Source organism: Erythrolamprus reginae, chromosome 2 (genome assembly GCF_031021105.1).
Source record: "Erythrolamprus reginae isolate rEryReg1 chromosome 2, rEryReg1.hap1, whole genome shotgun sequence".
Classification (NCBI taxonomy): domain Eukaryota; kingdom Metazoa; phylum Chordata; class Lepidosauria; order Squamata; family Dipsadidae; genus Erythrolamprus; species Erythrolamprus reginae.
In genome coordinates this window covers 44,513,712-44,530,967 of record NC_091951.1, presented here as the reverse complement: position 1 = coordinate 44,530,967, position 17,256 = coordinate 44,513,712, and the positions used below count along the sequence as shown (strand labels likewise).

The 17,256-nt window shown below is 40.5% G+C and overlaps 1 protein-coding gene across 2 annotated transcripts in view; it reads right to left on the bottom strand.

The window, feature by feature from the left end:
- LOC139160305 (interleukin-17 receptor C-like) overlaps positions 1-15,175 on the bottom strand; it is a 44,711-nt gene extending 29,536 nt beyond the window's left edge. For both annotated transcript variants that reach the window (XM_070738033.1, XM_070738034.1), the window contains exons 1-5: positions 14,988-15,175; positions 8,190-8,208; positions 5,539-5,700; positions 3,348-3,416; positions 3,145-3,257 (exon numbers count right to left, since the gene is read on the bottom strand). In XM_070738033.1, coding sequence (XP_070594134.1) covers positions 3,145-3,257; positions 3,348-3,416; positions 5,539-5,700; positions 8,190-8,208; positions 14,988-15,080 — 456 coding nt within the window. In that variant the 5' untranslated portion in view covers positions 15,081-15,175. The remainder of the gene's footprint in view (positions 1-3,144; positions 3,258-3,347; positions 3,417-5,538; positions 5,701-8,189; positions 8,209-14,987) is intronic.
- Between the last annotated feature and the right edge of the window lie 2,081 nt (positions 15,176-17,256).

Here is a 17,256-nt window from a genome sequence, read left to right as displayed (position 1 = left end):
AACAGATTCAAACTTAATATTAATCGCTCCAAACTTGACTGTAAAAAATATGACTTTAACAATCGAGTTGTCGAAGCGTGGAACTCATTACCGGACTCAATAGTGTCAACTCCCAACCCCCAACACTTCTCCCTTAGACTCTCCACAATTGACCTCTCCAGGTTCCTAAGAGGCCAGTAAGGGGCGTGTATAAGTGCACTGATGTGCCTATCGTCCCCTGTCCAATTGTCTTTCCTTATCTCATATGTCATATATATTCTCTCCTTATCTCTTATATCATATATATTCTCTCCCTCCCATCTACTTCTCTTCTTTTTACTTTCTCTCGTCATATATATTACTTAATGTCTGTTCTCTTCCATATGTATTGTATATTGGACAAAGGATAAATAAAATAAATAAAATATTAGTATACTCCATTTTTTAAGGGACAAAGGACTCCATGGCAACATTGGTAGGTTGTTATTGGTAGGGAACTCCACCCGGGATCAAAAAAACATACGCTGGCTGGGGCAGTCTTGGGGCTGAAGTCAACGTATCTTCAGTTACCAAGGCTGCTTCACAGTGGTGGCTTTCAAACACTTTTGCTACTGGTTTTGGGGCCTATCAGGATATAAACCTGAAGTAACATTACAAGTACAGTAGAAGTGAAGTGAATGCTGAGTCATGGTGCTTCAGCATAAGGATGCAATCTCTTTTATGATCTGATTGGTCACTACATGTATGTAATGTAATACACCTTTTGAGTGGGTGTGGTCTGGTTTGATGGTTTGGTTTAGTGGTTTAGCATAGCGTGGTCTAACAGTGGCTGGTTGGTTGGCAGTTTGTTCTGTAAATAGTTACTTTTTGATACTACTGAAGAAGTAAAAGAGCCTTCTGAGGAAAAATACTGCTGTCGTGTTTTTACTGAGAAAACTACCTTGTGCTTGGTATTCGCCATGTTTCCAACGCAAATTCAAAGTAACTCTGACAGGGACATGTGACTGAGTGGGTGTGGCCAACTTGATATCACTTGTGCCCACGCCCACAGGAAATGGTAGGAATTTTTTTTGGAATTTGGAATAATCCTTCGCAGCTTCTTCTCAGGTAATTTTAAACTGCTAACAAGAGCTTACAAAACATTTGTCAAACCAATCCTAGAATACAGCTTGCCTGTACGGAACCCACATTGCATATCTGACATCAACACAATTGAGAGAGTCCAGAAATATTTCACAAGAAGAGTCCTTCATTCCTCTTCTCACAACAAAATACCTTACTCACCAGAATTGAAATTCTTGGTTTAGACAACTTATAACTCCGACGTCTCCATTCCGACTTAATTATAGTTCATAAAATCATATACCAAAATGTCCTGCCTGTTAACGACTACTTCACCTTCAATCGCAACAACACACGAGCACGAAATTTATTTAAACTAAATGTCAACCGCTCCAAACTTGACTGCAAAAAATATGGCTTCAGCAGCAGAGTAATCAACGCCTGGAATGCACTACCTGATTCTGTGGTTTCTGCTCCTAACCCCAAAACCTTTAACCTTAGACTATCTACAATTGACCTCTCCCCCTTTCTAAGAGGTCTGTAAGGGGCGTGCATAAGCCCACCATTGTGCCTACGGTCCCTGTCCTATTGTCTACTTTTTATCATTACTTATCTAATGTTTAATATGTACAAATTATCACCCAATAATTGTTTGACAAATAAATAAATAAATAAATTTCCACCTATCTACCCCCCCCTCCCTTCACCAGTCACCAACTGGCTGGTGCGCGTGCCCACAGAGAGGGCTCTATACGCCATTTCTGGCATGCATGTCATAGGTTCGCCATCACAGGCCTAGGTCCAGGACAAGACACCGTCCAGAGAAGGGCTGGGAATCAATATAATAATAAATAACTAGATCAGTGATGATGAGTGTATGACAGGACTGTCAAAAGAGACACACCCTCATGTTTTGGGTGACATGCTAAATTCACCAACTCCCAACAACAATTATTTTTGAAAGCCAAACTCCAAAAATGAATTTGCTTCACTCATATTTCTTTCTCTTTTTTTTTAACTAATTAATGCTTTTTTATACAATAGATGACAGCATTCATGACTGGACTACATTTTTTCAAAGAATAAATAAACATGTTATTTAATTTAATTTATTCGACTTCTATGCCGCCCAATCCCATAGGACTCAGCTCTGCTTACAACAATAAAAACAGTAGTACAATAATAGTGATGGGTGAACCGAGCCTGCATATGGAATCCAGGAAGTGATCACCTTGGCGTCCTTAGCAACCTGCCAGTGACGTCAAAGCTCCGCCCCCTGAATCTCTTCGTGGGAGGGATTCCCCATTCGGGTTCGGTTCGGGTTTGGCCGAATTTTGCGTAAAGTTCGTCCGAACTTGCCGAACCCGAACACCTTTGGGTTCACCCATCACTATACAATAATAAAAAGAAGTCGAACATCAACAGTAGATTTAAAACTCCATTATAGCCCTAACAAACCCATTATAAAAGTCCTTAAACCAATCTAACAAACATACATACCAGTCAAACATAATTCAGGCACGTCAGATATCAAAGTTCATGGCCCCCAGGCCTGTCGGCAAAGCCAGATCTTAACAACTTTTCGAAAGGCCAGTGGAGTGGGAGCAGAGCGAACATGGGGGGGGAGTTGATTCCATGGAGCTGGGGCAGCAACAGAAAAGGCCCTCCCTGTGGTCCCGCCAACCTACATTGTTTAGTCGATGGGACCCAGAGAAGGCTGATTCTGTGTGATCTAATAGGCCTCTGGGAAGTCTACGGAGAGAGGCGGCATACAAATCTAATCAATAATAATAATAATAATAATAATAATAATAATAATAATAATAATGATGATGATGATGTGGCAGGAGACGGTTCTGTAAATAGTCAGGCCCTAAGCCATGTAGGGTTTTATAGGCAATAACCAACATCTTGAATTGTGTTATTTACAAATAATTGTAAATAATTGTTTGTCTTTTGTGGTGGGAGGCAAAAATGACAGCAGAGTTAAGTTCAAGGGCTTTCTGACCCTTTGATACACCTAGCCACAAAGGCTCATCATCACTGAACTAGATCTTCCTACCTCTAGGAGAGGGGATGCCTCTAGGAATCTGTGAGTCTTACCAAGGAATTATTGTTCTGACTTTCCCAGTCGTAGGGAAGCCAAACCTCCACTTCAACACAACGAGAAGAAGAATATGTCTTGGCCATGAGCAAAACGTGTGTTCGTGGGATTTCTGGAGATAGAAAGAGAGCAGGGTCAAAAGCAAAATAAGGACCGTTTCCATCCGGTAACAAGGAGCTGCAGTCAAGGAGGACCTACTCACTCTTACGGTGTCCTTTGGGCTTCTCTCTGATGGCTCCTCCATCTTGTTTTGCGCCCAATGCAGGTGGCTCTAGAAAGAAGCAAAAGGAATGAAGCCTTGCCTATTGGAATGCATCTATTTTGCCAAAGATAACAGGTGGTGAAACTACAGGATCAACCGCCCTTGGGTGCAACAGTCCAAATGTTTAGAGAAGCTTATACTATCTGTGTAATGAGTTATCATACAGACGTTACAAATCAAAGACTGCAAAGACAATCTTTCAAATTCAGTGAATATTTATGAATAAAAGATATTTATATTTATATCTATATCTATATCTATATCTATATCTATCTAATATCAAGACCTCTTAAAAACAATTTTAAACAATTTAAACCAACAATTAAAAACAATTAAAACAGTTTAAAAAGCATGCATGTCATTAATGGCCAGATCCTGATTGATGTACCATCAGATCCACAGCCCCAGACCCACCGGAAAAATCAGGTCTTTATGGCTTTCTGGAAGGCCAGTAGAGTTGGCGTAGTCCGGATCTCAGGAGGCAGCTGGTTCCAAAGTGTCAGAGCAGCCACAGAGAAGGCCCTCCCCATGGGCCTGCCAGCCAACACTGTTTAGCTGATGGGACCCAGAGAAGACCAACTCTGTGGGCCCTTATAAGTTGCTGGGAGCTATGTGGTAGAAGGCGGTCTCGAAGATAGCCTGGCCCTAAGCCATGTAGGGCTTTAAAGGTAATGACCAACACCTTGAATTGCACCTGAAGACCAATTGGGAGCCAGTGCAGTCTACAGAGAATTTGTGTGATGTGGGTGAACCTAGATGCACCCACAACAGCTCACGTGGTTGTATTCTGGACCAGCTATAGACTCCGAACACTCTTCAGGAGTAGCCCCATGTGGAGTGTGTTGCAATAATCTAACCATGATGTGATAAAGGCATGAGTGACTGTGAGAAGAGCCTCCCGATTCAAGTATGATCACAATTGGTTCACTAGGCGAACCTGTGCAAAGGTTCCCCTAGCCACAGCTGTCAGATGCTGGCCTAATCCTAATCTAATTATTATTATTATTATTTGCATATTACATAGGGCTAAAAGAATGCAAAATGCAGAACAAAAGATTTATAGTTAGCTAGCAATTATTTCCTTTTTCTTTTTGAAAGACATTAAACGCCTGTCACTTTGTTCCTCTGATGGCTGGTTGTGGTTAGAGATGACTGTTGATTTTCAGGGTGGGAAATTGAAATAAGGAAGAAGAGATCTAATGGCAGAGAGAGATTTAACAAGTTGGGCAAGGATGAGATTTTAGTTGCCTTGACAGCAAGAGGAAAGCTCTTGAATGCATTGTGAAGTGTAAGGACTAGGACCTTAAGAAGTCTTAGGTGAGCCCAGTATCTACCAGCTGGGTTCACTATTATTATTATTATTATTATTATTATTATTATTATTATTATTATTACTACTACTACTACTACTACTATTATTATTATTACTATTATTATTATTATTACTATTACTACTACTATTATCATAATAATAATAATAATAATAATAATAATAATAATAATAAATTAGATTTGTATGCCGCCCCTCTCCGAGGACTCGGAGCGGCTCACAACAAGAAAACATTACAAATCCAATATTTAAAAGTTAGAGACTTTGGTCTGCCACAAGTAGAATAGTACTGTGGGAATTGTGTGTCTCTCTCTCTCTGTGTAATTGCATGAGAGGGATAGATACTAGCCACCACAAATTATTTCCAGAAAATTCAAGGTCATCCTTTGTTTAGCACCAGCCAGAAGTAGAGGGGAGGATCGTGGACATTGAGAGAAACAGAGTGGTCCATGTGATGAACTTGTGGGTGTGGGATGAACCTTAACCTGGGTGGAGAACTGTAGGACAAGTTATTATCGGGATGACTACAGTTTCATAATCAACCTGGCTCTGCCAATAAATTGGAACTTGGGCGAGGGCCAAGGTTTATTTCTTGGGTGTTGTTTGGAATGCTGACAATTCTATTGCTGAAGTCGTATTTTCTGCAATCGAGTTGGAGCTCTTTACCTTGAATTTGTATCTATTGTGCGCTCGTGTATTATTGCGATTGAAGCTGACAGGTAGGATGTTGTAGCAGATAATTTTGTCTACTACACTTAGATCAGACTTCCAAGAACTGATGCTTGGGTCACCTCCCCTTACCTATCAATCCGAGAGTTAACGTCACTTGCACACAGGGAATGCAGCCTCCTTCCTCCGGGCACCAAAGAGTGTTCCTTGAGTTCATCTGAACCAGCCTTAGGATTGGATCTAGTTCTGGGTCTGGTCTGGATTCACCACGTATACACAGAACATCCTTCTTTTCTGAAATCAAGGTGGGGATGGAGAGAGAATGTGAATGGGGGCAATACAGGAAGCTCCCTCGCCCAACCTAACAGACTGAAGCGGAATGGGACTTTTTGGTTCCTACCCTTGGCTGCACCTCCTTTTCCACCAAGGTTCCTCCTCGGGCAATTCAGTTCGACTGACACCCACCCTCCACTCACTCATTTGCTCCACGGCCCATCCATCCCATGTATTTCGGCACGGCTGAAGCAGGGTTCATCCATGGCTTTTTGCTGCTCAGAGAGTTAGCCGCCAACTGTTGTGGTTCAGCCTGAGGCTGCTCAGGGACCAGCTGTGTCTCTGCTGGCTCCATGCCCGGAGGAGGAGGACAGCGAAGAGGAGGGGGCTGAGCAGTCGGATGGGGGAGGGGAAAGTCAGGAATGGGACGAAGGAGAACAGCATGAGAGCCCTGGGGGGGGGGCCTCTCCCCAGCCAGTAGCTTGGAGTCATTAGGGGATGAAGCACAAGCCGTCATTGACTTGCGACAGAGATGTTCAGATCAAAGAAAGGAACAATTAAAGAAGTATTATCAGCACTGAATTAGGAACAGCTGGGCTTGGGTGTGGTCCTCCTTAGCAGGGTTTAAAAGGCAGGCAAGCCCTTGAAGCCATGTGGAGTGTTATCAGTTGGAGTTACGGTGACCTGCTTTGTTCTCGGCGTCTCTGTTCCTGGCTTGTGGCCCAGCAGTTTGGAAGACCCGGGGGAGGTGTAGGTCTGCTATCTACAGCCTCGTCTTGGCAGCAAGAATCCTGTATTGCTGCATGGACTTTTGCCTTCATGGATATCTTTGAAGATACAGCGTTTTCCTGTTTGTAAGGACATTTCCTGTTACCTGTGTTTTTCTTGAATTTTATAAACTGCCTTTGCCTTTTACCGGTGTGTCTGGCTTCTCTTTTTGGGTTGGTCTTGGCTTCCGGAGTGACCCAGACAGAACACCAACCAATAGGCTAGCTGCCACAGAAGTTGTGGTGCAATTTATTGCAGTGGTGGTGGGCTTAGGGGGCTAAGGGCTGAATCCAAATGGCTTTAGCAAAGCCAAACGCTTGTTAGGAGAAGGAAGGGGAGAGGTTGGACTACATGGTTGCAAGTTAATAATAATAAATAATAATAATAACGACAGACTTGGAAGGCACCTTGGAGGTCTTCTAGTCCAACCCCCTGCTTGGGCAGGAAACCCTACACTACTTCAGACAAATGGTTATGCTACATCTTCTGAAAAAACTTCCAGTGTTGGAGCATTCACAGCTTCTGGAGGCAAGCTGTTTCACTGATTAATTGTTCTAATTGGCAGTAAAAGCAGAACAATTTAAAAATGCTTTCAAAGTTGCTTCTCTCTTTGATTAATTTGCACCCATTGCTTCTTTTTCCACCCTCAGGTGCTTTGGAGAATAGGTTGATTCCTTCTTCTTTGTGGCAACTCCTGAGATATTGGAACACTGCTATCATGTCTCCCCTGGTCCTTCTTTTCATTAAATTAGAGATACCTAGTTCCTGCAACTATTCTTTATATATTTTAGCCTCCAGTACCCTAATCATCTTTGTTGCTCTTTTCTGCACACTTTCCAGAGTCTCAACATCCTTTTTACATCATGGTGTCCAAAACTGAATGCAGTCTTCCAAGTGTGGCCTTACCAAGGCCTTATAAAGTGGTATTAATACTTCACGTGATCTTGATTCCATCCCTCTGTTAATGCAGCCTAGAACTGTGTTGGGTTTTTTGGCAGCTGCTGCACACTGCTGGCTCATATTTAAATGGACTCCAAGATCCCTTTCACTGTTGAGGAAGGTATTACATAGACTCTACCTGTGCATTTTGCTTTTCTTGCCTAAATGTAGAACTTTATTTTTTCACCACTGAATTTCATTTTGTTTGATAGCACCCAATGTTCAAGATCCTTCTGTATCTTGAGCCTATGTTAATGTTCTGCAGAAGGGGAGGGACATTTGCAAATGTTATAGCTGTGGGTAGCAGTGGAAATGGACCCCAAGAATTTAAGAGGTGCCTCCAAATGACTTTTTTCTCGTATGCCCACCCTCCCCCATTCTTTTTCCTCTCATTCTCCAACATGGATTATTTGCACAAGGAGCCATTACATATTACTGGCATGAAATCACAAGATAAAATCTGTGTTCTCCCTTTGGGTATGCGAGCGTGCATGAGAGAAAGAGAAATTGCATGATCAGCATAATAAAACGAAAGCCAACCATTCTTAAGAGCTTAATTAACCCTGTCTGGCTTGTTTGTCCAGACAAGTCCCGTGGGTTGCTATTGTGAACCCCGAGGAACTACAAAAAACTGAGAAATCAGTTTTGGTCTCCTCAGCACCCTGCCAGGTGTCATGGACCACAACTCTCTCCATTCTTAGCCAGCACGACTAAGATGAGGATTGTTGTCCACCACAACTATAATGCACTAATTTGACAAAAAATGAACTTTCACATGTACATATACAAACATATATACTTACTTAGCTGACAGCCCAGGCCCTGCAGAAGGACAGAGAGGAAGGAGGAAGTTCAATGACCGAGGTATACGGTATATTCAAAATAAACCCATTTTCCCAGCTCCCATTACACAATGTAGCCAGCCATGCTAAGTTAAAACAACAGCATCATTGGCTTTACTGATTTACTATCAAGGATCATAAAATGTGGAAAGGAATTGGATGCAATAGTCCAGCAGAGAAATTAATCCTTAAAACCCTCCAATGTTTAGCTTGCCCGGGCTGAATCGAATGAAGATTTGTCTTGGGTTCTAGATAAAATATAGCCAATTTATTATAAATAACTGTTCTGTCGGGCTCTCTGGTAGACTCCTCCCAAAAATTCACAGGTACAAATTTCAGACACACACACGTTTGAAAATTCAAAACGATGTTCTTTATAATGAAAAGTCACTTAAACTAAGCCCTCTTTTGGTATAGCAAAGAGCACTTGTCTCCAAACAAACTGGTAATTTGTACAAGTCCCTTATCAGTTCTGTGATACTTAGCTTGCAGCTGTGAGGCAATTCACAGTCCTTCTTTCACAAAGTGAAACACACTTTGCCCTGGTTTAGTTTCAAAGCGGGGAACAATCAGCACACAAAAAGTCAAAGTCAGGAAAGCAGTCACGAAACACAACGATCAGATAACCCTCCACAATGGACAAACCCACAGGCTGCTATTCATAGCAGCCTCACTAATTATCACAGCCCCATCCAACCACAGGTGGCCTCATTTTCTTTGATAATAATCTCTCAGTTGTTGTTGCCTATGCATCTCTCTCCGCATGCGAGGCTGTATCATTAACTCTTGTTCTGAATCCAAGGAGGAGCTAGATAATTGATCTCCTTCTGAGCTGTCTGCCACACTCTCCTCCTCCCTGTCACTCATGTCTTCTTGGCCAGAGGAGCCTTCATCAGCAGATTCCACCAGGGACAAAACAGGCCTGCAGCATGTGGATGTCTCCCCCACATCCACAGTCCTTGGGGCAGGAGCTGGGCCAGAGCTAACCCCAACAAATAACAAATTTTAAAATATACTGCTCAAAAAACACATCCTAGATATGAATGAATGAAATATTCTCATTGAATATTCCATTTGCACAACTATTCCATTTGCACAACAGCACTTGAAATTGATTGTCAATCAGTGTTGCTTCCTATGTGGACAGTTTGATTTCACAGAAGTTTGATTTATTTGGAGTTATATTCTGTTGTTTAAGTGTTCCCTTTATTTTATTTTATTTTTTGAGCAGTGTATTTTACTAAAGTATTCTGAGGCCGTATTGCTGGCTTTCCATAAACACATGCAGTCCATGGGCTATTGGTCGGGCACATCTGCTCTCAAGCAATTTGTGCAAAGCAACATTTGAGTAAAATTTGGCAACATCCCATGCAATGTCTGTCAAAAACATTCTAGCACATTGCCAAATGAGCGAGGAGATGAACATTTCTTAGTCTCTCTTGTAAAAACAATCCATGACTTATAGCCTAAATTCATTTAGTGACTGTTCAAAAATATAACGGCATTGAAAAATGTATATGGTCAGAATTCAGGCGCTTGGAGACTAGCATGTATTTATGCAGCATCTTGGGGTCATGTGATCATTAAAACCAATCAGAATAGAGCTGGAAGGGACCTTAGAGGTCATCTAGCCAGGTGTCTGACCAGTCTCTTCTTAGTAACCTCCAATAGTGAAGCCGCTACAACTTTCGAAGGCAAGCTGTTCCACTGGTTAATTGTCCTCATTGTTAGGAAGTTTCTCCTTAATTCCAGGTTGCTTCTCTCCTTGGTTAGTTTCCATCCATTGTTTCTTGTCCTGCTAAGTCAATGGGAGAAGCCAAATTCTCTTAACTACTGCATGATTCACCTAACAACTGCAGTGATTCATGCAACAACTGAAGTCTTTTTAAAGACTTCATTAAATGTCATAAAATTGGTATGACTCACTTAACAAAATGCATTGCCCAGAATAGAAATCCCAATTCCAAATTGAAACATAGAAACATAGAAGACTGACGGCAGAAAAAGACCACATGATCCATCTAGTCTGCCCTTATACTATTTTCTGTATTTTATCTTAGGATGGATATATGTTTATCCCAGGCATGTTTAAATTCAGTTACTGTGGATTTACCAACCACGTCTGCTGGAAGTTTGTTCCAAGGATCTACTACTCTTTCAGTAAAATAATACAACCTCAATTTTCCAAATTGAGGTTGTAGGTCATGGACTACTTGTAATCAGTCTTTCCTACTGGACATAAGCATATTTATCCGAATGGAAGAATGGCATCTATTGTATTTGCCGTTATCCAATCCATTGGCTGACATGATGGGAGATTTGGAGAGCCCAGCTGAAAAATTCAAAGCATGACTTTGCTTACTGCCACTCAGCTGAATATAAGAGCACTTGGAACGAGTTTCAGATCTTTTTTAATAACAATTGAGAGTTGAGTAAATATATTACTGGCTGTGCTGCAACATATGTCGAAATTCAGCAAGCGAGTACTTAAAAAAAAAACATTTTAGTACTGGTAGTCCTCGATTTCTAACCATTCATTTGGTGATGGTTCAAAGTTATGATGACACTGAAAAAAAGAGACTTAATCAACCCTCGCCTTACAACTCTGCAATGACACACAACAATGAGATCTCTAATAACACATGGTGATGTAATATTGAATTCAGCAATTCCCTCTCAAATGCCTCTTTTTTCAGTTTATTCTGTTCCATTTCCCTCTCTATTTTGTATTTCCAGAAAGTGTTGCTTGTGGAAGTCCTTCCCGTCTGCCTAAAAAAAGTGTTTTCCTTAACTTTTCAAACCTTGGGGTTTTTCTAAAATGCTGATTGGCTCAGTCTTTGTAAACAGCAACGTCTCATGCCAAAAATGCCCTAGTCGTATCACAAATACTCACAACGATTTAACACAAATAAACTTCACTGAAGACAACATTGAAAAAGCACTACAGGGCCTAAAATCCTCTCTGTCAATCAAGCCTGATGGACTATGTGCATACTTCCTAAAAAAGCATAATCTTTGAAAAATCTTACGGGACCAGTTTCCTACCAAATCTATGGTCACTAGCTATGGTCATCCCCATCTTCAAAAAAGGAGATCCCAGTCTAGTAGAAAACTACAGACCAATATGATGTGTCACATGCAAAGTCATGGAATCAATCATAAACCAATCCATTACCCTCCCCCTAGAAACTAACAACTTTTTTTCAAACAAAAAAATCAATTTCAGGAAAAAAATTATCCTGCAGTCTACAACTACTACACTGCAAAAACATATAGAGCACAAAACGTGACCAGGGCAAATCAACAGATGCAATTTACATAGACTTCTATAAAGCCTTCTACTCAGTGGTTCACAATAAACTACTTCTAAAACTGAAATCCTATCTCTGGACCCCTACATGACTGGATAACTGTGTTCCTATCAAACAAACAAGTGGTCAAAATAGGCAGCGCCCTATCTGTTGGTTATGACCTTTAAAGCCCTTCATGGCATTGGACCAGAATATCTCCGAGACCGCCTCCTGCCGCACGAATCCCAGCGACCGATCAGGTCCCACAGAGTGGACCTTCTCCGGGTCCCGTCAACTAAACAATGTCGGTTGGCGGGCCCCAGGGGAAGAGCCTTCTCTGTGGCGGCACCGGCCCTCTGGAACCAACTCCCCCCCGGAGATTAGAACTGCCCCTACTCTTCCTGCCTTCCGTAAACTCCTTAAAACCCACCTTTGCCATCAGGCATGGGGGAACTGAAACATCTTCCCCTGGGCATGTTTAATTTATATATGGTATGCTTGTGTGTATGTCTGTTAGTATATGTGGTCTTTTAAATCTTAATTTTAAATTGTTAGATTATTTATGATTTGTTTCCACGTGTTGTGAGCCGCCCCGAGTCTTCGGAGAGGGGCGGCATACAAATCTAAGTAATAAATAAATAATAATAATAAATAAATAATCCTATTCCTGTTAACGGCGATGTATCCCAAGACAGCATATTAGGACCAACACTCTTCCTACTCTGTATAAATGATCTTTGCTATCACATTACAAGCAACTGCGTTCTCTTCACCAATGATGTAAAACTCTTCAACACCACCGATAACACTACTACCCTCCAAAAAGATCTTGACTTTGTGTTGGAATGGTCAAACATCTGGCAACTCCAAATCTCAACCAAAAAATGCTCTGTCCTACACATTGGCAAAAAGAATCAGAACACCAAATAATAATAATAATAATAATAATAATAATAATAATAATAATAATAATAATTTATTAGATTTGTATGTCGCCTGTCTCCGAGGACTCGGAGCGGCTGAATAAACAAGACATTGCAGACGACCCTCATTCTGTAAAAGACCTTGAAATACTCATATCAAATGACCTAAGTGCCAAAGCCCACTGCAACAACATCGCCAAAAAGGCTTCAAGTTGTTAACCTAATCTTACATAGCTTCTTCTCCAGTAATATCACACTACTAACCAGAGCTTACAAAACTTTTGCCAGACCAATCCTTTGTCAGCTCATCTCTCTGGAACCAACACCACATTTCGGACATAAATAATTACAAAGTGTCCAGAGATACTTTACGAGAAGAGTCCTCCACTCCTCTACTCGTAACAGAATACCTTATGCAACCAAACTTGAAACCCCAGGCTTAGAAATTTTAGAATTGCGTCACCTTCAGCACAACCTAAACATAGCTCATAAAATAATCTCCTACAACATCCTTCCTGTCAATGACTACTTCAGCGTCAACCATAACAATACACGAGCACACAACAGATACAAACTCAAAGTAAACTGCTCCAAACTTAATGGTAGGAAGCGAGTGGTTAATGCCTGGAACTCACTACCTGACTCTGTGGCTTTGTCAGCAAACTCCCAAAACTTTACCCTTAGACTGTCCACTGTTGATCTCACTGATTCCTAAGAGGTCAGTAAGGGCCGTGCATAAGTGCACCAGTGTGCCTACCGGTCCTGTCCTAATGTTTCCCTCTTATTAGTACCCTCTCATGTATATAAACAGCATTATATCTATGTGTATTACTAATACTTACTTCACTAAATAAATAAATAAAATAAAAGTTGGAGGAGTTATTATGAGTAAAGATTCAGGAATATCTTGTAATTAAGTTTAAAACTCTTCCTCTTTTTCATATCCAGTAACTAATATTCACTCGAATCTTCTTTCCTCTTTTTACTCCTCAAGGAATGGAATTGGAGAATACTCCTATTTTGCCACTCATTACAAAGCAAAGCAGGAAAAGACTTATCTCATGTGGAAGATTTTTAAGAAAGGCTGTTTCTCCTCAACTACGTCTACCGAATCCTATTGAAACAAGTGATCTGTGTGTCCAGTGGCTATACTCTTGAAACACCTTCACACTTATAGTGATGATAGCTCATTTGTAATTAGTTTATTGTCATTGCAACTTGTACAATAAATTAATTATCATCTCCTGTGCATATTATACCTACAAAAACACACATCCTTCGCATTCTATACAGTTGAATTGAAAACCCCTGATATTGCATTAATAGTGCACTATATACTATAGAGGCAGGTTCTAATTATCTTGCTACTGGTTTGCTTCATCCCACGCCTTGTGCTCGAGCCTCATGGGTACAAGTGTGCTTTGTGCACACAGGCACCTGCAGTGCCAATTTTTTTAATCCCCCCCCCCAAAAAAAGAGAGAGCCAAAAACAAGATCGTGACACATGTGCAGTGCCGAAAACTTGGTGGAAAAAACACAGAACAAAATCTCCCCCCCCCCCCCCATTTTTCTTTTTAAAATGGTGGCAGCCACAGATTGACAATGCCAGAACTGGTTCCATGATGTCATTGTGACATCACCAGTGGTTTGCTACCAGTTTGGGTGAATCGGTCCAAACTGGGAGAAATCCACCTCCGATACAATAGAATTCAATATAGATCCTGCCCTGGGATAGAAGCTTTTTTTCAGTCTATTTGTCCTTGTTTTTATCATCCTGTACCGTCAGCCAGATGGTAATAGTTCAAAAAAAGGATGCCGGAACTTTAAGTATCTTTTGAACTTTTTTAAGGCAGTGGGAGCTATAAAGTTCTTCCAAAGATGGAAGAGGGCAACCAATTAACCCTCTGGAGCGCTGTCCTATCTGCTACTATCCTTGAAATACAGATTTTGTCTTCATTAAGTATTGCAACATCACTGCAACACAGCTCCAATTTTGCTCATTCTTCCTGTTGATATGCCTTATCTTGTTCCCAGGAAATAACATGCCCACCTTTATCCTCCTCTTTGCTGTGTTACTAAACCTCCGATAGACGTACAAATCCAAGATATCAAAAATACTTGGGATAAGGCGTTGGTAGTCAACAATCCATTCTAGCAAGAACAAAGGAAAATAATATTGGTTGCTGAGGGCTGAACATAGAACAGTAGAGTTGGAAGGGACTTCAGAGGTCTTCTAGTCCAACCCCCAGCTTGAGAAGGAGAAAGGGTTGGAAGGCCTCCAGTGATTCAGCAACCATGCAGCACTTCAGAAATTATTTAAAAACAGTTCCTTTAGTCCACAAGGGAGTGTAAACACTGGAACCAGCAGTGACCCAGGCCTGCCACTCCCCCCAGCGCTGTAGGTGCCGCCATCTTGTTTTTTGCTTCGGCGTACCTGCCCCGCGTATCCCTGAGCGAACTGGCAGTGGCAGAATCCAGAACACGCCCCTTGTTCGATTCTAAATTTCGCTGCCTCCTCCCACCACTATGACAAGGTTTTTACTTACCGGTGAGCAACTGACAGAGTTCGGCGAGGTTGTAAGGGGGAAGCAGGCCAAAATCAGTTGAGTTAGGAACAGCACCAAGTCAAGTAGCTGCATCTCACTCAGGTAGCCCGGCGATCGTTTGCCTTGTAACTCATTGCCAACATGATATAGATCCTGTGCCTCCCATTGCCCAACTTGCCTTTCCACAGAATAAGTTTAAATCCTGCCTTGGTACACTATGTCCCCATTTCTTCTTCCAAAGAATTGTTGTCTTCATAGCATTTCCAGCCTTTGAAGTTAGGCAGGTGAAAGATCCAGTTAGCCCAAAAAAAATCTCTTCACGACCCACAGGAGCAAGAGAATCTGAAGAGCTGATCTTCCAAGCTTGGTTTGCCAGGTCTGACTTCGTAAATAAATATCCTCCCCTTTTGCAATTACTACCAGGTTTACGTCACAGGACAATAAAGATCAAGAGGTGGAGCAAGAGTTTCCTCTAGAATCCAGGGGATGTGCCAAGGAGCCTAGGCTGGGTGCCAGGGTGCCAGTAATGACAGCCCTAAGCGTTTCAAAGAAGGCAGGAAACTAAATCACCGCCAATTTACTAAATCCAGAATTTTCCCCAAAGCCACCAGAGCAAATCCAGATGTTATCCCTTTGGAAAGCTTCATATTTCAAGCTGGCCAAAAATGAAGCTTTGGACAGTAACTGTCAACATTTAAATGACGGGGTTTTGTTTTCGTCTCAGTTTATTGAACGAGTTGTCATGGTGGAAGATCACACCACACATTAAGCCCACAGAGAAAAGGAATCACACCATGTGACTTGAAACCTTCCATTTGAGACCTACCTTAGCTTAGGAGAGGATCCCATTTGCATGACATAAAAAGAAGGATAACGTGTCGTTTCAGGCAATTCATTGTTGCAACTACTATTTACACTATTACTACTAGTTGTTTTTCCTCATCATTCCTATCACTCATCTCCTCCCACTTATGATTGTATGACTGTAACTTGTTGCTTGCATCCTTATGATTTTTATTAATATTGATTGTTTCCTCATTGCTTATTTTACCTCTATGACAATCAGTAAGTGTTGTACCTCATGATTCTTGACAAATCTATATTTTCTTTTATGTACACTGAGAGCATATGCACCAAGACAAATTCCTTGTGTGTCCAATCACACTTGGCCAATAAAATTCTATTCTATTCTATTCTATTCTATTCTATTCTACTCTATATTCTATTCTATTCTAAACTAGTCTAGTCTAGTTTAGTCTATATTCTATTCTATTCTATTCTATTCTATTCTAGTCTAGTCTATATTCTATTCTATTCTATTCTACTCTAGTCTAGTCTAGTCTAGTCTATATTCTATTCTGTTCTATTCTATTCTATTCTAGTCTAGTCTAGTCTAGTTTAGTCTATAATCTATTCTATTCTATTCTATTCTAGTCTATTCTAGTGTAGTCTAGTCTAGTCTAGTCTAGTCTATATTCTATTCTGTTCTATTCTATTATATTCTAGTCTAGTCTATATTCTATTCTGTTCTATTCTATTCTATTCTATTCTAGTCTAGTTTAGTCTATTCTATTCTAGTCTAGTCTAGTCTAATTTAGTCTATATTCTATTCTATTCTATTCTATTCTAGTCTATATTCTATTCTAGTCTAGTCTAGTCTAGTCTATATTCTATTCTATTCTATTCTAGTCTAGTCTATATTCTATTCTGTTCTATTCTATTCTATTCTATTCTATTCTAGTCTAGTCTAGTCTAGTCTAGTCTATATTCTATTCTATTCTATTCTATTCTAGTCTAGTCTAGTCTATTCTAGTATAGTCTAGTTTAGTCTATATTCTATTCTATTCTATTCTATTCTAGTCTAGTCTATATTCTATTCTATTCTATTCTAGTCTAGTCTAGTCTAGTCTATATTCTGTTCTGTTCTATTCTATTCTAGTCTATTCTAGTCTAGTTTAGTCTGTATTCTATTCTATTCTATTCTACTCTAGTCTAGTCTAGTCTATATTCTATTCTGTTCTATTCTATTCTATTCTAGTCTATTCTAGTCTAGTCTAGTTTAGTCTATAATCTATTCTATTCTATTCTAGTCTATTCTAGTGTAGTCTAGTCTAGTCTATATTCTATTCTGTTCTATTCTATTCTATTCTAGTCTATATTCTATTCTGTTCTATTCTATTCTATTCTATTCTAGTTTAGTCTATTCTATTCTAGTCTAGTTTAGTCTATTCTAGTCTAGTCTAGTCTAATTTAGTCTATATTCTATTCT